The sequence below is a fragment of the Hyperolius riggenbachi genome, chromosome 4 (genome assembly GCF_040937935.1).
Source record: "Hyperolius riggenbachi isolate aHypRig1 chromosome 4, aHypRig1.pri, whole genome shotgun sequence".
NCBI lineage: Eukaryota > Metazoa > Chordata > Amphibia > Anura > Hyperoliidae > Hyperolius > Hyperolius riggenbachi.
The window spans coordinates 474,177,379-474,198,513 of NC_090649.1; the positions used below are offsets into that span (position 1 = coordinate 474,177,379).

The window sequence follows — 21,135 nt, forward strand, 5'->3', positions numbered from 1 at the left end:
TTTTCCTATGGCTCAAGTGGGCGTAATTACAGTTTAACAGTGTGCTGACCAGGAAGCTGTTATGGGGTAATGGCCATTTTCAAAATGGAGGACTGAGAATTCCATTGATCACAGTGGACAAACAGGATGCAGGAGAGGAGAAAGAGATTGATGAGTAGACTACACAGGAGGTAAGTATGACGTGTATGTTTATTTTGACTTTTACATTTCAGTTCAGGTTCTCTTTAAGCACTATTATCACCACTGCAATAAGCTACAGTAGAGAAGAACGCCTGCCAGTGTATAGCCAGCAGAGCTGCCCCCCTGGGATGGAGGTTGAGTTACACCAATCCTCACTGCAGGCTGCAGCACACTATATCAGAGGGAGGAGAGCCTTGCTGGGGACAGTGACACTGTCCTTTTAAACTATACCAGTTGCCTGGCAGCCCTGCTGATTACACACCTGAAACTAGCATGCAGTTAATCTTCAGATCTGGCAATGTCAGAAACACCTGATCTGCCGTATGCTTGTTCAGGGGCTATGGCTAAAAATCTTAGAAGCAGAGGATCAACAGGACAGCCAGACAACTTGTATTGTTTTACAGGAAATAAATATGGCAGCTTCCATATAACTCTTGCTTCAGTTGTCCTATGAGGCTGTATGGTATAAAGCATTCGCTCAGAAGCACTGGGTTCTGTTACTAGGAGGCTCAGCTGAGCCACAGGGGGTCCTCAGAGTTTGCCTGATTTTCCTTGAAGCCCAGCCATGCCATCACCTGCCCTTGCTGTACACCTTTTATGCAGCCCTCTGGTGATGTCATCACCTAAGGCCAGATAATGATCACATGAGGATAAGGGAGACAATAGTCGAATTATAGTCTGATTCTGATCCAATTTTGGTGACTCACAGAGGCTCAGTTTGTGACCGCAGCCACTGAGGTAGTGAGGCTGTATATCTTACAACCTAGTTACCATTGACAGAAGCTGTGACCCACTACAAAGTCACTTTAAGGTGCGTACACACGCCTGATTTCTTCAAACGACACGTCGTCAGACTGGAGGCCTTTCCGATGACTGTTTCCCCGTTTGTACAATCTGTCGGCGGGCTGATGAGGCTGGTTTTGACTGATCCGCGGAGCCTTATCAGCCTGCCGACAGATTGTACACACGTGGAAACTGTCATCAGTCTGATGACCCGTCGTTTGAAGAAATCAGGTGTGTGTACGCACCTTTAGATCTCTTGTAATGTTCTTTACCTGGGCCATTGGGAATAATGTGATCTATGTGTCTATTTCTGCAGAAGAGAACAAAAGACAGCAAAGCCAAGAAAAAGAAGAAGAGGAGGAGACCAGAGGAATCTAAGCCTGTACAGATATCCAAGGTGTATCTTGCTTTACATTTACCATAATATATTATTACTGACCATAGCACAAGTCTAACACACTATCGCGAAAAAAAAGGTAAAATTTAAAATACATGTAAACACATACAAATAAGAAGTATGTTTCTTCTAACGTAAATTGAGCTATATATTACTTCTTTCCTATGTTGCTTACAGTAGTTAGTAGAAATCTGATAAAACAAAAGGTTTTGGACTAGCCCATTTCCTCGTGGGGGATTCTCATTATTTATTCTTTACAAGAGCACAGATGTGACGCAGTTGCAACATCTTTCGGGTATCCAGGGCCTAGGCCATGTAGGGATTTAAATGTGCGCATGACAATTTTGAAAAGGATTCTCCATTTTATGGCCGTCATTTATGAGGTTTAATATGAGTTATGACCTAATTATGCAAACCCTTATTAAAGGGAACCAGAGAGCAACGAGGGGTGAAAAAGGGCAAAGATTTTATACATACCTGGGGCTTCTTCCAGCCCCATAAGCCTGAATCGCTCCCACGCCGCCGTCCTCAGCTTCCTGGATCCGCCGGTACCGGGCCCGTCACTTCTGGCGGACGCGGCCAATTGTCCGCATCACAGGGGCTCCCTCCATACATGTACGCATGCGGCTGCGCAGTAAGCAGCCACATGCGTATCTGTATGGGGAGAGCACCCTGTGATGCGGAGAATTGGCCGCGGCCGACTTGACGACTCGCGGCAATGACGGGACCCGGTGGCGGCGGATCCAGGCAGCGGAGGACGGCGGCGTGGGAGCGATCCGTGCGTATGGGGCAGGAGGAAGCCCCAGGTATGTATATCTCATCCTCTCTGGTTCCCTTTAAAGCAAATCTGAAATTATTAAAAAAAAAAGATGCTCACCTAAGGAGAGGGAAGGCTCTGGGTCCTATAGAGCCCTCCCATTCCTCTCACAGTCCCCTCGTTCCAGCACAGGCTCCCCAGTTCAAATCTGCCACCACGGGAGACTTTGACGGCTTGTCAAGTTGCAGATCGGATCCCGTTTCAAACGGATCCGTTTTTGTAAAAAAAGGACAAATTTTCCCTCCGTTCTGTAAAAAGTGTCCTTTTTGCAGCACACGTTTCCATTCAGTGGAAACGGAGCCCTGGCCGTGGGTGGGGGCCGCCATGCTGCTATCATTCCCCACCCCTCCTCACCTGGGTCCCCCCTTCCCCGCTCCCCCTCCAGCTAGTTTCTTTTAAAATGTATCCTTCAGCGAGTGGGGAACTTACTCACTTCCTTGCTTTCTACCTCTTGCCACGTCACTTCCTGCAATGCCGCCCTTTGTACTTCAATGGCCGGCATTGCAGGAAGTGACGCGGCGAGCGAGGGAACGCAAGGAAGTGAGTAAGTTCCCCGCTCGCTGATGGATACATTTTAAAAGAAACCAGCTGGAGGGGATGGGGGGACCCAGGTGAGGAGGGGGGGGGGGGTCTGACTGCTGCAGGGCCCGCTGCCCCCCTTCCTGCCTGCTACCCCCCCCCCCTCCAGCATGGCGGCCCCCTCCCCACCCACAGACAGGGCTAGGACACTGGAAACTGATCTGTTTCTGTGTCCAAAGTCTGTGAGGCATGAGATCCGTTTTTACATTGGTCTTCACTACCCCTGCGTATATCTGGGGTCCGTGAAAACCCTGCAAATACAGACCCTCCGTTCAGTTTTTAAAAGCGTATCCCCCGAATCGCCCACGGATCCGTTTTTGAAGTGGGCGAGAGAGTGCGCAGGCGCAATATGGGGCCTTCGGAAGCACTCGGGCTCTCGGAATCTTTCAAAGTCTCCCGTGGTGGCAGATTTGAACTGGGGTGACAATGCTGGAATGAGGGGACCGTGAGAGGATTGGGAAGGCTCTAGAAGTCCCGTTTTTGATTTATACTCAGTTGATTGGTTTGTTCTAAGCACAGGAGTTTTACATATTTATATGAAGGCTCTATAAGACCCAGAACCTTTCCTCTCCATAGGTTTCATTTTAACCTCCCTGGCGGTAAGCCCGAACGGAGTTCGGGCTATGCCGCCGCAGAGGATTTCTCAGGCCCTGGTGGTCCGCTTTGCATAATTTTTTGGGGGGGTACACGCAGCTAGCACTTTGCTAGCTGCGTGTACCTTAAGATCGCCGCCGATCCGCCGCGCCCCACCCCCCCAGACCCCTATCAGCGCCAGGCAGCGCTAAGGGGTGGATCAGGACTCCCCCCGTGCCCTCATGATGTGGATGACGTCGATGACGTCATTCTGATCATCGCCATGGCGACGGAGAAGCCAAACAGGAAATCCCGTTCTGAACGGGATTTCCTGTTTGCTCTGATCGCCGGAGTCGATCGGAAGGGGAGGGGGGATGCCGCTGCACAGCGGCTATCATGTAGCTAGCGCTAGGCTAGCTACATGATTAAAAAAAAAAAAAAAATTAATGTGCTGCGTTGCCCCCTGGCGATTTTAATAGACCGCCAGGGAGGTTAAAGGATACCTGAACTGACATGTGCCATGATGAGATAGACATGTGTATGTACAGTGCCTAGCACACAAATAACTATGCTGTGTTCCTTTTTTTCTTTCTCTGTCTGAAAGAGTTAAATATCAGGTATGTAAGTGGCTGACTCAGTCCTGACTTAGACAGGAAATGACTACAGTGTGACACTCACTGATAAGAAATTCCAACTATAAAACACTTTCCTAGCAGAAAATGGCTTCTGAGAGCAAGAAAGAGATAAAAAAGGGAAATTTCTTATCAGTGAGGGTCACACTGTAGTCACTTCCTGTCTAGTCAGGACTGAGTCAGCCACTTACATACCTGATATTTAACTCTTTCAGACAGAGCAAGAAAAAGAGGAACACAGTATAGTTATTTGTGTGCTAGGCACTGTACATACACATGTCTATCTCATGTCACATGTCACTTCGGGTATCCTTTAAGATCACTTCAGATTTGCTTCAAATAGGTCACAAGGGGCTGGAGGATATTCTGGCAGGTTAGTTCCATGTAGGCTAATGAAGACTCAAGGAAATCCCAGTGTGAGCTGCTTAATGTAAAATGCCTCCTGCGGTTTTTCTTTCATTTTGTGCTCTGCAGTCTGGTGTCTGTCCGTCCCGGCAGCTCATCGTTACGCTGCTTACATGTCTTACAGTTCTTGAAAGAGAAAAAGAAGAATGAAAATTACAGCATGATAACAGGAAAGAAAATCAAAATGAAAGTGAAGAAAAGCAAAAAGGATAAAGAGGTAATTCACTCTATTAACAAGAGCTTTACAGTTATACAGGTAAGGCCTCGTTCACATCAGGGCCGTTTCTGTGCTCTTTCCGAAGCGCACTGCCCTGTGCGATCAGCAAGGTATTAATTTTTCCATGTAACTAAATGTAGCTGGTTCACATCTATGTTTGGCCTCGTTCACATCTGCTGCGCTGAAAAACGTGTTAAAGCGCATGGTAAAAAACGCATGCGCTTGTGCGCACTTTAGTCCGCGTTTCTGTGCGTTGCACTGCGCTTCTTTAAAGCACGTTTTGCTTACTGTAGCAGCAGCAGTTGTCAATAAAACTTTGTTTTTGTATGTAAATGTATTTTTTTCTCCAATTAGGGGTAAAAAACGCATGCGCTTCTATGCGCTTGTACGCGCTTCTATGCGCTAAAAAAGCGGACCCATTCACTTGCATTGCTGTGCGCTTTCCAGCTCAACGCACAGAAATGCCTGCAACACTACGTTTCTGTAACGCTGCTCAGCGCAGCGCATAGATGTGAACCAGCTACATTTAGTTACATGGAAAAATCAATACCTTGCTGAACGCACAGGGCAGTGCGCTGTGGAAAGCGCACAGAAACGGCCCTGATGTGAACGAGGCCTTACAGAAATGTAGTGTTGCATGCATTTCTGTGCGCTGAGCTGTAAAGCGCACAGCAATGCAAGTGAATGGGTCCGCTTTTTTAGCGCATAGAAGCGCGTACAAACGCATAGAAGCGCATGCGTTTTTTACCCCTAATTGGAGAAAAAAATACATTTACATACAAAAACAAAGTTTTATTGACAACTGCTGCTGCTACAGTAAGCAAAACGCGCTTTAAAGAAGCGCAGCGCAACGCAAAGAAACGTGCACTAAAGCACGCACAAGCGCATGCGTTTTTTACCATGCGCTTTAACACGTTTTTCAGCGCAGTAGATGTGAACGAGGCCTTAGACAGCAAATCCACAGCTGAGCTTCTTAAAGTGGATCCGAGATAAACTTTTACTCCTTGCATAATTGTGTTCCTTTCATATTGTTTATAGGGCGTTCCTCAAGCCAAATACTTTTTTTTTTCCAATACTCTAATTCCCTATAAACTAAACAAGCCTCGCCCACAGCTCCTTTTGTGCCTTGGCACTCTTAGAGCAATGTAGCAAGGGCTTATGGGAGCTCAGTCTGGGCAGCAGGAAAAGGTGTTACTAGCCAGAGATTTCAGAGTCAGTTTGGAGGAGGAGAGGGGAGTGAAGTTTTCACAGGCTGAGGGCTGGAGATGCTATCAGTTTGCCTGTGTGTAATGTGACAAACAAAACATGGTTGCTGTCATTGTATCACAGGAATAAATAATCATATACTGTTGAAGCTGTTTGCAGAAAGATTTACTGTGCAAACTATCAAAATTTTAGATAAAATATATAGACAAGTTACTTGTTATAGTTAGTTTGTCATCTCGGATCAGCTTTAACCTCCCTTGCGGTAAGCCCGAGCTCAGCTCGGGCTATGCCGCGCAGGAGGATTTCTCAGGCCCTGCTGGGCCGATTAGCAATTTTTTTTTTTATTACACGCAACTAGCACGTTGCTAGCTGCGTGTACTGCCCGATTGCCGCCGCTCCGCGCAGAGTAGCCGCTACCCGCATTCTCCCCCTTTCCCGACCCTATGCGCAGCCTGGCCAATCAGTGCCAGGCAGCGCTGAGGGGTGGATCGGGACTCCCTATGACGTCGGTGATGTCATCCCGCCCATCGCCATGGCGATGGGGGAAGCCCTAATGGAAATCCCGTTCAGATCGCCGGAGGGGGTTGGGGGGGATGCCGCAGCTCAGCGGCTGTCATGTAGCTAGCGCTAGGCTAGCTACATGATTAAGAAAAATAGTGCTGCGCTGCCCCCTGGCGGTTTTAATTGACCGCCAGGAGGGTTAAAGTGAACCTGAGGTGAGAGGGATATGGAGGCTGCCATATTTATTTCCTTTCAAACAATATCAGTTGCCTGGCAGCCCTGCTGACCTTTCTGGCATCAGTAGTATTTAAACCTGAAACAAGTATGCAGCTAATCTTGTCAACTTTTTTTTTTTTTTACAGAGACATCTGATCTGAATACTTGTTCAGGATCTATGGCCTGCAGGACAGCCAGGCAATGTGCATTGTTTAAAAGGAAATAAATACGTCAGGCTCCATATGTCTCTCACATCAGGTTCCTTTTACGTTAGGTACACACCATACCATTTTCTGGCAGATTTACCTGCCACATCCATTATTTCCAACATGTCCGATCTGATTTTGGATCGATTTTTCAGTTTTCCGTTCTTTTATTTATCATGTTTTCGATCACTTTTCATAGAACTGAACAAAAAATGATTAAAAAACAATCAGAAAATCAAAAAATCGATCGAAATTCAGATCGGACATGTTGGAAATAATCGATCTGGCAGGTAAATCTGCCAGAAAATTGTATGGTGTGTACCTAACATAAAAGGAACCCAAAGTGTGAGACCTATGGAAGCTGCCATATTTATTTCCTTTTAACCTCCCTGGTGTTGTTGTTATTTCCAGATTTAAGGTCTAAAAGCCATACAATTTTTTTTTTTCTGTTTTTCTATCCAGATATCCGAATCCGGCCAGATACCCCGGATACTGGGGTCGGATATCTGACCCGGATTCAGATTGGAACATTTTTGATCCAGATATCCAACCCGGATCGGATAGAGGGGTAGCCAGATCCGAAATAGTTCCAGATAGTGGAAAATGGTATCCGAGCAGCACTGGTTGTAAGCCTGTGGTCCTGAAGTGGTTAAAAGCAGTGTGGTGTTTTTTTTTAGAAAACAATTGTTAATATATTTGATTTCAATTTCTTTGGAACCTTGTCAGACACAGCAGTGGGATGATCAGTGAGATGCAAATAATTCTGTGTTGATGCAAAATTATGCAATTTTTAATACAAATGTTTGCAAGTTGAAAATGGGTAAGTCAAACCCCTCCTCGGCTTCATTTCATTGGTTCATTTGCAAGCTCCATCAATTTTTCATAGTTCTGTATCAATTCGTAATTATTTGTATCTGAATGACTATCATTACTGAGCAGAGTAGTATAGATGATCTTTATGGCGGGTACTTGGGGGGACCCCCTAAAGAAAAATAGAGAAACCAAGAGCCCAATGGTGCAGTACCGTTTTTTTGTCAAAGGCAATATATAAAGCAGTTGTGATTAGGGATGGGCTTTTGAGTCCAGATGAACTCGAATTTGGAATTCTAATGAAATCTAATGACTTCAGACGTAACTGCGGGATGGGGGAGTTAACTTACCCAGAAGTCTTAGGGACATCTGCGTTCCATCGCGCCTCATAGGCATAATGAAAACCGTGTTCCACCACTCGCTACCACGCTTCCCCCTTCCGGCTTGAAAGAGGAAGCGCGGTAGTGAGTAAAGCAACGTGGCTTTCATTATGCCTATGACGCGTAAAGAAACGCCAACGTCTCTAAGACTTCTGGGTAAGTTAACCCCCCTATTCTGTGGTCACACCTGAAGTCATTGGACTTCACTAGAATGCCGAATTAGAGTCCGTCTGGACTCGAAAGCCCATGGCTGGTTGTGATTTATACGAACAAGAGTGGGTTGCAAGTCCCTGCAACCACCGTATAAGCCTGCGGGAAATTAGCCGTCCCCACTAGGTCATTAAGGCCAAACCGGATGCTGGATGGTTGCTCTCCTTTAAAACGTTTTAGTAAACAAACTGTAAAACTGAATACACCTCCTCTGCAGGTCAAGACTAATATATTGCCCCCTTGAAATTTTCCACATTTTGTCATATTACTGCCACAAACATGAATCCATTTTATTGGAATTCCACATGAAAGACCAATACAAAGTGGTGTACATGTGAGAAGTGGAACGAAAATCATACATGATACCAAACATTTAAAAAAAAACTGCAAAGTGGGGTGTGCGTAATTATTCGACCCCCTGTGTCAATACTTTATAGAACCACCTTTTGCTGCAATTACAGCTGCCAGTCTTTTAGGGTATGTCTCTACCAGCTTTGCACATCTAGAGACTGAAATCCTTGCCCATTCTTCTTTGCAAAACAGCTCCAGCTCAGTCAGATTAGATGGACAGCGTTTGTGAACAGCAGTTTTCAGATCTTGCCACAGATTGGATTTAGATCTGGACTTTTACTGGGCTATTCTAACACATAGATATGTTTTGTTTTAAACCATCCCATTGTTGCCCTGGCATTATGTTTAGGGTCGTTGTCCTGCTGGAAGGTGAACCTCCAGAATCAGAATCATTTATTTTGCCAAGTACAACGTGAGTTGTACCCGGAATTGATTTTGGCACAACAGGGTCGGGTGTGGTACAGTACAGAAATTGAACAGGCAGCATACAGTAGGTACACAGTAAATACATATGGTGCATACATATATACGGCGATACATACAGTAGGTACAATGCATAATTACAGAGTAAAGCAAAACATAGGTAGAGAACCCATAAGGAATGGACCCAAAGAGAAGGACCAGGGGGACATCCGCTGCCATCTATGGCACTCAAAACACTTCTGCAGCGATACTTTGAGTCAGATGCCCCTGGTCAGAGAGAAAGATAAAGATATACAGTGCATACAGATACATACAGTACAGTGCATACAGTAGGCACAGTGCATGTGTACAGATAAAGGCATAGAAAGAAGGATACAAAAAGAAGGATCCAGAAGAACCAGGGGGGTAATCCGCTGCCTTCTATGGCAATCAAACGCTTCTGCAGCGATATTTTGAATCAGATGCCCCCGCAGTCTACCTGGGGAAGAGAGATAAAGTGAGAGAGAAGGTGAAGAGCAGTGAAAGAGAGCTCCCTTTGGATTTTAGGATAACCTGGCTGGTTAGTACCCGAATGGATGGCTATGTCACTTGGCTGCTGCAGAGAAAAAAAATAGTCCTCCTATAGCTGCAGCTGTGTCTTAGCTGGCCAGCTGACTAGCCTGGCTACTCAAGGGCTTGAATGTGCATTTTCCCATATTGTCCCGTCAACTTGTGGTGCGAGGATGGCCTGAAACTCATCCAGGGGACGCTGGAAGGACGCTGGGAGGGGGGGAACTTGACTACCGTGGTGGGTTTGCAGCTGGTAACCAGGATGCACGTAACCTTAGCCTCCGGCTTGTGGCCTAGTACGTTGTGGTCGCTTGGGGCACTTAGAGCCCACACAGATGGTGGCTGCAGGATCAGGCATGGCGGAGACTGGCTCTCACCTGCTGGTCAAGTGGAGAGGACCGCATGGCCGGAGAGGCAGCGGAACATTGGCCTGCTGTGGCCACAGCAATGTAGCAGCCCTGACCCAGCAGGGGAAGCAGCGGCAGTCAGACGTCACCTAGCTGTGGGGTGGCCCGCTCACTAATCCGCGCCGTCTGTCCTCCCTGGCAGCAGCATCACAGTCCACGTGGATGCGGAGGGCCCTCAGCGGCGTCTGGTCTCCCTGGCTGCGGCTTAGCCCAGTGCCGATACAAAACTCAGATGCGTCCTGTGCGGCGTTGCCATGGTGGGCTCCACGCAGGTGGCGATGCCAGAGGTCCGGCAAGCGGCAGCGGTGGTTCGGCCGGCTCGGTGTCCTGCTCCCTCACGGCTGCAGAGGCGATGCTCCCTTCGGCACTTCGGTAAGTAACCGATGCAGGGGGGGGCGTGGCCTGGCTATGGAGCTGTGAGGACGCGCGGCTCTTAGCTCCTCAGATCTTCACTGATCCTGCCGAAAATCCTGCACCTTTTGTCGGCGTTTCCACTCCTCACTGCCCGGCCGTGACCTGCTGCTGCTGAGCTGCCTCCAGAAATGCAGAAATCTGCTGCCAAAGCGCCGCGACCCGTCACTGAGCGGCTGGCTAAGTTTGCCCACGGAGCTGCACAAGATGGCGGCAGTCCGCTCCCTGGAGCCTCCGAACGGTCCGCTCTGGATGACACCCTGCCGCTGGACTTAGAAATCTGCCCGGCCTCCTACCCTGTCTCTCCCAATGAGGATCGCAGTGAGTACATGTCTGAGTCTGGAGCTGGAGAAGGCACAGCCTCACCAACGGCCATTGCTGATATAAGCTCTGACGCAGCAGAAGAGCCATCCAGATTGCAGCTATTAGAAGCTATATCTGAACTCAAATCTTTCATCACTGGCAAATTTGACACAGTGCAAACAGAACTGTCATTTGTTAAAGCAGATATGTCTAAAATGAGAGATCGTGCAAAGGAGACAGAAAGGAGGATTGGGGAGTTAGAAAATGAAGTCAGGCCTATGCACACAGACCTGGCATATCAAGGCAAACTAGCAGATGCTCATACTGCCAAACTTACAGATCTGGAGAACAGATCCAGGAGGAGTAATTTAAGATTTGTAGGCTTTCCCGAAAAGTCGGAAGGGTTATCTCCTGAAGTTTTTCTGGAAAATTGGATTACTTCTGCTTTGCCTGATTTTCAACCTTCTAGAATGTTCTCAATTGAGCGGGCGCATAGGATCCCTGGCGGCCCACCCAAGCCAGGAGCGCAACCGCGTCCACTGATAGCCAAATTCCTAAACTACAAGGATAAAAATGACATCCTGAAAGCCACTAGGCAGTTACAAGACCCACTGAAGTATTATGATGTCCAGATTCATATTTACCAAGACTTTTCAGTCGAAATACAAAAGCAGAGGCTTGCCTTTTTTGACGTGAAAAAGTTGCTGCGTGAAAAGCAAATTTCCTACAGTATGATGTTTCCGGCGAAGTTGAGAATTATCTCTGAGGATAAAGTCCTATTTTTTGCCTCTCCAGATGAAGCCACACGCTGGCTTGAGGGTAAAGGAACTGACCGACAGCGTAGGCGCCAACAAAACCGCTAATGGATTTGACTCACGCTATTATGCTGCTTCTCTTTTTCTCCCTATGAACCGTTCATTTTTGCTCTCTAAGAATGGGACCCTTTGCTATGCCATTGCTGCCTCTTTTAGCAGTTAAACTCTCAGGTTCAAATGTTATGGGTTTCTCTTCTAAAACAATATTGTTATATACTGCTGTGTTTGAAATGCAGACATGCGATACCTAATACTCTTTTTCCTTATAGGAGTGTAGTTAATAAATATGTGTTTAATTACTAAGCGGAAATTTGCAGTATAAACAATTTTGCTGCGTAGCTCTGTTAGTTCTGGTGGGTATTGCAGGGGGAGGGCTCTGCGCTTAAACGGGTGATACTATGGATCAATGGATATCTTTCTTGTACTATGCAACTGTTCACCTGCACTTTTATTGATAAGGCCTTTAAATGCTAGATTTAAGATTCAAAAGAAATGCTGACATGGGGAATTTAATTGTGTAACTCAGTGGAGATCTGGAGTTTCGACTCTAGTCTCACGCCTCACTAATGCTGCACAAGTTGGGTAGTAAAGCGGGTTGTGGTTGGGGACAACTTGCGGGGTGGGTTAGGGTTTGTTGGGAACTGGTTGTTGGGTGGGATCTGGGTACAATTGACAGTGCATATGATATGAATCCCTTTCTGCTATTACTTACTTTACAGTTTAGTAACGTAACATGCTTGATTTTAGACAATGGCTGATCTCCGTCTGATTTCATGGAATGTCAGAGGTATGAACCATCCCATTAAGAGACGATTAGTTTTTGATCATTTAAAGAAGTTTAGCCCTCATATCATGTTTTTGCAGGAGACACACTTGGTGGGTTCTAGGCTGGCAGCGTTGAAGAAACCCTGGATCGCTAATGTGTATGCATCCCAATTCTCCACATATTCCCGAGGTACAGTTATCCTAGTTGCTAAAAATGCCCCTATCAAGATCCTGTCAGTACTCCATGATCAACTAGGGCGATATGTTGTTATACAGTTACTATATGAGGGTCACCCTCTAACTGTGGCTTCAGTGTATGTTCCCTCTCCATTCCATGTTTCCGTTTTGGATAAGTTAATTTCAGTCATACATGGCCTACCATCCAGCCCTATTTTATTATGTGGTGATTTCAACGCTGTCCTAGATCACACTATGGATAAGTCTAGCCCAGGGGAGCATAGAGGCCAATCCTCTTTTGGGGATTGGGTTAAAAAACATAATCTGCTCGATATTTGGAGATGGCGTAACCCAGATAAGACCATATACTCCTGTTTTTCTGACTCCTCAGGTTCCATGGCCCGGTTGGATTTAGTCATGGGCTCACACGATTCATTAAACAAAGTCAAAACATTAGAGTATAAACCCCATGGAATCTCTGATCACTCTCCCGTCCTCTGCATAGTTGGCTCCTTGTCTCAGTCACATGCTGGCTCCTGGAAAATGGGTCATGTTTGGTTACAGGATGAAACTGTGGTCAACCACTGTCTATCCAGGATGACTGAATATTGGCACCTGAATGAGGGTACTGCTTCTCAGGCTATTATCTGGGATGCTTCTAAGGCGGCTCTCAGAGGTCATTTTTCCCATATTAAAGGGATTACGCTGAAGAATGATGAAGCCTATATAGGCAAAACTGAAAACATTATGACCTCTGCAAAGTCCGAATATGAACAATCCCCTACTACCGATAATTATGTACGCTGGGCCAAAGCAAGAAGGGACCATGAACTATCCTTGCTAAAAAGGGCCAAAAGACGTGAGTTTCTCACTCACCAAAGAATGTTTGAATGTGGAAACAAATCCAGTAGACTCTTGGCCTCTATGCTTAGAGCCCAATACTCATCCACTGCCATTCCTAGAATCATCTCAGCGAATGGACTTGAATGTTGTACTTCTGAGAGTATACTGGAAGAATTTAGGCTATTTTATAGCAATTTATATAAACAATCCTCAATGTGTGACCAGCGGTCTTTGCGTGTTTTTTTGCTTGAATGTCATCTGCCAAGTGTGAATGCTGAAGATAGACAGCTCTTAGACGCCCCCTTGACCCTAGAAGAAATCATTGCAGCAATAAAAGAGCTAAAACCATATAAAGCACCAGGCCCAGATGGCATCCCATCTGAGTGGTACCTAAAAAGCTCTTCTTCATCTGCCCCTGCCTTACTTCAAACGTTCAACAATGCCCTGGCGACAGATATTCTGCCAGACTCTATGCGAGAAGCACATATTACATTACTCCTTAAAGAGGAGCTGTTAGGTATAAGGTCTCAGAGAAAATAAACACATATATCAGTAGCTAAAGATTGGCTGTACTTACATTACATATGCATTTCACTGTCCACGTTTGTACTTCACAGAATTTGTATATAGTATATGCAGAGATAGATGCTCCTGACAGCTCATGGCAGGCTCCATGTTTTTCTGTCAAATGTGTCGTCATGTCCTGCCTGCTTCCTGATCACAGATAAGCTCTTACTTGAACAACACAGTGTGCAGTGAATATTAATGAGCCATGTGGCTAGGAACAATAGCTGGCTCCTGCAGTGTACTCTGCCCGGAGATTTATCAGTGCTACGCGCTGGACTGATTACAAGCTGCTGTAACGTCTCATTAGCAGCCGAGGGGAGGGCCCCAGAATGCTTTGCAGTTTAGTATGCGGCTTGCGTCCTTTTGGGTCTATAACAGCCTTTCTGATAAGCACACATCAAAGGTAACTGAGATTTTTATCTTCACTAATGGCTTTATGGCTTCCTTCTAAACTGTTTAACACAGGAGAATAGAGGTTTAAATTAGCTTCTGCAGCCTGACAGTTACTCTTTAAACCCGGGAAAAACCCAGACCATTGTGACTCCTATCGTCCCATTTCTTTGTTAAATTCAGATATAAAAATTTTAGCAAAAATTTTAGCCAGTAGACTGAAGCTGGTGATTGAGAAACTAGTTTTCCAGGACCAGACCAGATTTATTCCCTCCCGCTCTACTAAATTGAATCTTAGACGACTCTTCACTAACCTCCAGTACTCTCATAATAACTCAAGCTCTAGAATTCTCCTTGCTTTGGATACTAACAAGGCATTTGATACTGTTTCGTGGCAATATTTACTGGAGGTTCTTACAGCATTTCGATTTGGGGATACATTTAAGAAGTGGGTGAAAATACTATACACAAAACCTTGTGCCCGGGTCCGGGTTAATGGCCACTTATCCACTGCATTTGATATCGGGAGGGGCACCAGGCAGGGGTGCCCTCTGTCACCCCTGCTGTTTGCGTTGGCTATGGAGCCTTTGGCCGCCTATATTAGAGAGGATCCGGGTATAGGTGGTTGGGTTATTAAAAATGTTCACGAAAAAATTTCGCTATACGCGGATGACGTTCTCTTATATTTAGATGGACCTGGGTCGTCATTAAACAGAGTGCTGGAGGTCTATGAGAGGTTTGGGAATATCTCCGGTCTAAAAGTAAACTGGGCCAAATCTATTCTGTGTCCGGTGGATTCACTACCCCCAAACTCTCTACCAAAAGATTTTCCACTGCAAGTCAGCCTTTCCTTCAAGTACTTAGGTATCTGCATTACACCCTGTAATAATGATTATATTAAATTGAACTTACTCCCAGTTATACAAAATATTGAGGATAAATTAAAGAGATGGTCTTCTCTGCCCCTGGACCTTATGGGTAGCGTCAACACTATAAAGATGATAGTGGCCCCTAAACTTCTATATGTTTTGCTTATGTCTCCCATTTGGGTTCAGAATCAGATATTCGCAAAAATAAACTCTATGGTAAAAAACTTTCTCTGGGCCAACAGAGCTCCTAGATTGTCGTTGAATACGTTACGCCTACCAGTAAGCAAAGGCGGTCTTGCCCTACCTCATTTTCAGATATATTATTTTGCGGCCCAGTTAACGTATGTGTATAGGTGGTTACACTTCATTAGAGATGATGCATCCTTAGACACGGAGGCTGACATTGCATATTCATATGAGACCTTATGTAGCTTCATCTATAGAGGGGAGGGATTTTCCTCTTCGGGGGTGGAAATATTAAAATATTCCCTTAACATCTTCTATAAATGCCAGAAGTTGGTGGGTGAAGGTAGGACGCCATACTCCCCCAGTGCTCCTCTCTGGTGCAACCCTAATTTACCAGAATTTCAGTCTATGGAGAATATAGGTTTTTGGATTAAAAGAGGGGAAAAATACCTTAATCACCTCTTCACTAATGATAAATTTAAGTCCTGGCCTCAATTTGCGAGTGAATTTCACTTACCAATATCAGCCCGTCTTCAATATTTCCAACTCCGCCATGCAACTAAATCCCAATTTGGTAGTCTTAATGTGGTGCTGCGCCCGGGCATTGTTGAATCGTGGCTATTGAATAAGGATTCCAGTAAACTAATAACCAAATTTTACTCTAATCTACTCACTTCAATATACAGATCTAAACTGGCCACTGTTAGAACTAAGTGGGAGGACTGGGGGGAAGGAATCACTCCTTTAGAATGGGCAGATTTTGAGGAGACCTATATGAAGACTGTAATAAGCTCTAGAGACAAACTCATACAGATGCGTTGGCTCCATCAAACCTACTATACTCCTCAAAAGATTTCTAAATTTTCGCCAGACTCCAGTGACGCTTGTTGGAGATGTGGGCACAGCCCCGGTAATTTTAAACATATGACCTGGGACTGCTCACTGATACAGTCCTTTTGGAATAAAGCCTTACAATTTGTAAATGATGAGCTCGGTATTCATGTGGTCTCCTCTTATAAACACTGTATTTTAGGAATGTTGGAGGATGTTCTGTTAAGCAACAAGAAAAAAACTCTAGTCCGTCTGCTGTGTTTTTATGCCAGGAAAACAATAGCTATAGACTGGAAAAAACCTTCTGAACCCTCTTTATCGGTCTGGAAACAATTGATAAATTCAGTTCTACCATTCTATCAATTAACATGGATGATTAGAGGATCTAGTTCTAAATTTGATAAAGTATGGGGTGTGTGGACTCGATGTGTTGGCTCAACCAGTGGCAATATGGATATTACGCCTCATATTATTGATATTTTATAGTTATTCCTTCATTCTGCACTGACTGTCACTGTACTGATGGGAATGTAATAACGTACCTCTGTATCTCACTGTCTTTATTGATATTGTTCATATGAAAGTTATGTACTGATATTTTTGATGTATACTTCTAATCATCTTGCACTGTCGATTGTTATGCGGTTTGTGTTGGAAAACAATAAAAAGACTTTAAAAAAAAAAAAAAGTAACCGATGCAGCAGGCTCTGATGTAGACCAGGCTCCCCCACGTCCGCAGCAGTTGACTCCTGGGATCTACACCACGAGCACGTGGGTCTCAAACAGCTGATGGACCCATCGGCAGGCAGACCGGGACCCGAAGGCTGGGATGCAGAGCAAGACCTGCGTGCCCCTGACCTCCACATACTACCCCGCAGGAAGAGGAGCTCGGAGGAGAATAGAGTGTGAAATTATAGTAAAAAGAAAAAAGGCCAGAGCCCTGTTGCCGCGGTGACCGCCCCAGTCTCAAGTCTTTTGCAGACTCCAAGAGGTTTTCTTCCGAAATTGCCCTGTATTTGGCTCCATCCATCTTCCCATCAACTCTGACCAGCTTCCCTGTCCCTGCTGAAGAGATGCACCCCCCGAGCATGATGCTGCCACCACCCTATTTGACAATGGGGATGGTGTGTTCAGAGTGATGTGCAGTGTTAGTTTTCCGCCACACATAGCGTTTTGCATTTTGGCCAAAAAGTTCTGTTTTGGTGTCATCTGACCAGAGCACCTTCTTCCACATGGTTGCTGTGTCCCCCACATGGTTTGTGGCGAACTGCAAACGGGACTTCTTATGCTTTGTTAACAATGCCTTTCTTCTTGCCACTCTTCCATAAAGGCCAACTTTGTGCAGTGCACGACTAATAGTTGTCCTATGGACAGAGTCTCCCACCTGAGCTGTAGATCTCTGCAGCTCGTCCAGAGTCACCATGGGCCTCTTGACTGCATTTCTGATCAGCGCTCTCCTTGGTCGGCCTGTGAGTTTAGGTGGACGGCCTTGTCTTGGTAGGTTTACAGTTGTGCCATACTCCTTCCATTTCTGAATGATCGCTTGAACAGTACTCTGTGGGATGTTCAAGGCTTTGGAAATCTTTTTGTAGCCTAAGCCTGCTTTCAATTTCTCAATAACTTGATCCATGACCTGTCTTGGACCTGTCTTGTGTGTTCTTTGGACTTCACGGTGTTGTTGCTCCCAATATTCTCTTAAGACAACCTCTGATGCCCTCAGAGAGCAGCTGTATTTGTACTGACATTAGATTACACACAGGTGCACTCTATTTAGTCATTAGCACTCATCAGGCAATGTCTATAGGCAAATTACTGCACTCAGATCAAAGGGGGCCGAATAATTATGCACATACGACTTTGCAGTTATTTATTTGTAAAAAAATGTTTGGCATCATGTATGATTTTCGTTCCACTTCTCACGTGTACACCACTTTGTGTTGGTCTTTCACGTGGAATTCCATTAAAATTCATTTATGTTTGTGGCAGTAATGTGACAAAATGTGGAAAACTTCAAGGGGGCCGAATACGTGTGTGTGTGTGTGTGTGTGTGTGTGTGTGTGTGTGTGTGTGTGTGTGTGTGTGTGTGTGTGTGTGTGTGTGTGTGTGTGTGTGTGTGTGTGTGTGTGTGTGTGTGTGTGTGTGTGTGTGTGTGTGTGTGTGTGTGTGTGTGTGTGTGTGTGTGTGTGTGTGTGTGTGTGTGTGTGTGTGTGTGTGTGTGTGTGTGTGTGTGTGTGTGTGTGTGTGTGTGTGTGTGTGATATTTTCTCTATATATCCACAATTGTGTTGACCCTGATGTCTTGTGGTCTTATCTCCCCAGAGGGACAGAAATCGAGCAGAACTCCTGGACTTCCTGAATTCATCCATGTGACCTGTTGGCTTGTTTTGGACACTGTTCTTCATGATGTGACCTGTTGGCGTGTTTTGGACGCTATTTTTCATGGTGTGACCTGGGGGGCTTGTTTTGGACACTGTTCTTCATGGTTTGACCTGGGGGCGTGTTTTGGACCCTGTTCTTCATGGTGCTCTTCTTCTTTCCACATCCAGATCCTTACATTTCCTGAATGAAGTTCCACAGAGAACACACCACCATCCTTATTTCAGGCCTTGCACAGACTCGTCTCGGCCTGGCACTCCTGGCTGCAGAGTGGACATTTGACCACCAAAGAAGTCCACTGTGAAACTCGTCAGCACTGTTATACTTCTTGCTTAGCGCTGGATAGGAGTCAGACATTGCAGACTGCATGTTGGGTGCTCAGTCATCAGGACTATAGAGGCTGCCAAGTGCCCTCAGGTACAATGTCTAGTCCAGAGTAGAAGGTGGGAAACATTGTAGCAACCAGTCAGATACAATGTCTAGTCCAGAGTAGAAGGTAGGAAATGTAGCAACCAGCTGTACTTTGTAATAATGTTTTTTTATTTTGTCAGATTTTTTTTTTTTTTGTGTGCGTCTCCGCATGATGTCTGATTTACATTGTTTGGAGTTTCATATGCCTCTAATTGGAGCATTTATCTAAAGGGAGTTTCAGGCAGAATAAGAAGTATTTTTTGTACTGCCATTCCTTTTATAAAAGCAAATTTTTTTTTTTTTTTTTAAAGGCAATGAATGCCTTTATTCGCCTTCAGACTGTGAAGTCGCACGAATATTGGCCCATTTTCCAGACACCTTCTGGTGCTGAAGGTTGGACGCCTGTGTTTATTACTGCTGCACAGCTTTCACCACCTCCACCAGAACTTTATGGAAGGAGGCGTGTCCAAGACTGCCAGTGTGCTGGACTTTAGTTTCTGGTCCAGGAATTTAGGGGAGAGCAGATCAAGAATCATATGACTGAGCATTCTTAAATCCTAACTGTACTTATGCATATGAAGACTGTTATCTCATAGGCCCCTCCACAGTGAATCAGAAAACTAAATTGGGCCCCACCCCCACCTGGGAGCTTTAAATATAAATAAATTTAAATATAAAGATTGGGCCACTGAAGCCTAACGTCCATCCAGTCAAAGTAGTGATGTCTCCTTTCTACCTAAATTAGCAATGGTAGTCTATGATAGCCCCTCTCTGACTAGCAGAATCCCTGTCCCCAGCCACCAGAAAAGGCAGGGAGCATTCTGCACATGCGCAGTATGTAAAAAATTCTACTGCACATGGGTCACGGGCCGGAATTGCGCATACACGGCAGCCGCTGAGTTGCTCGGCTGACAGAGGGACTCAGAATCACGGCAAGGGCAGAAGGCGGTTGCAGGGGGCTTGAAGAAGAAGCCTCAGGTAAGTTTAACTGCTATTTTTTTCAGTTTAGATACCCTTTAACTACTTGGGCCCACCTCCCCACTCTGAACGCCTGGATTGCCACGGTTTTGATGCAGAGATCAGTCTATTAATTGGATGGTGGGGGAGGTAGGGGGTGTTACTCTTGTGGAAGGGGGTTGTCTAGACCAGCAGAATATCTGCTACAAAGGTGATAAAGCTGTGTATTGTAGTAAAGAGCCATATTACTATTTAGCTGTGATGCTATCCAGCACAGAATCACTCTGCAGACTTTTCCGTAGGTGAGAGTCAATGTCCTTTATGTTTGAGCTAGTCTATCCCATTTCTAGTCTTAATAGCTTATGTTTTAAAAGAGGAATAATAAGAATTCCTGGTTCCAAATGTGCATTTTAGGTCAACTTGTTTAAAGACATTTCTGCTAAAACAAATGTATTGTCTAATGGCAACATTTATTGTTTCGAAAAATCAAATAATCTCTATGTATTCGAAGTATTTTAACTAGCTGTATTACGCAGACTTACTTGCAATTCTTCTGGTGCTTGCGCAAGCCATTGCCGTGGGGCTCTGCATGTTTCACTGTGAAAACTGCCTTGCATAGTTCTCAGCCGGTACTGAGGTGGGAGTGGTCACTCGCAGCTGTGCATAGGCAGAGCCAGCATCACTGTGCAGGTGTACAATACCCCCGCCTTGTGGAAGGAACGTGTCACTGCAGTAAGCCCAACAAAGCTGAAGGAATGCAATAAATGTTACCTCCTGCTTTGTGCTGACTTACAGACTAATGAACCAATGAGAGAAGTGGCGGGAGGAGAATTTGGGTATCGTTAATATTCGGCTATGTACTGTTGCCATGGTTTTCATAAAGTTTCCTTAAACAAAGTTTTATCAGCTATAGACTAAAGTTGAGAAATAATATATACTGGTTTTCAGTATAGAAAATGATTTGTATATTGGTGATCTGTTATGTAGATTTTTGGACTAATCTGGAGATACTCTCTAAATAAAACCCAAACCACATACAGAATGACTAGTTGTGTATGCCTGTCCTGGTTGGGAATGGTCCATGAGATGCAACAAGAGGTGATTCAGATTTATGGTCATTTTATACAAATTAAAAAACGGACTAATCAAATGCTACACACAAACATACATTTTTATTTGCTGCTTTTACATCTTAAAGCAAACCTGAAAAGGAAAAAAAAAACGTATGATGCAATGTTATAAAAACCTTAAAAATAAGAGACTTGTCTTGGCTACTAATGTTCTAATCATTATCTGTACTACACATACAATTCGTTATATCATAAGTGTATTTTCGCTTCATGTTTCCTTTAAGAGGACTCCGCCCATCTCCATGTGACGTCCTGAGTGGGTG

General features: G+C 45.1%; 1 protein-coding gene across 3 annotated transcripts in view; it reads left to right on the top strand.

Annotated features, from left to right (window-relative positions):
- LOC137504464 (protein FAM133-like) overlaps positions 1-20,784 on the top strand; it is a 34,367-nt gene extending 13,583 nt beyond the window's left edge. For 2 of the 3 annotated variants that reach the window (XM_068232926.1, XM_068232927.1), the window contains exons 5-7: positions 1,280-1,360; positions 4,491-4,583; positions 18,318-20,784. In XM_068232926.1, the coding sequence (XP_068089027.1) occupies positions 1,280-1,360; positions 4,491-4,583; positions 18,318-18,368 (225 nt within the window). In that variant the 3' untranslated portion in view covers positions 18,369-20,784. The remainder of the gene's footprint in view (positions 1-1,279; positions 1,361-4,490; positions 4,584-18,317) is intronic. The other variant, XR_011019488.1, reaches the window with a different exon arrangement.
- The last annotated feature ends 351 nt before the right edge of the window (positions 20,785-21,135 follow it).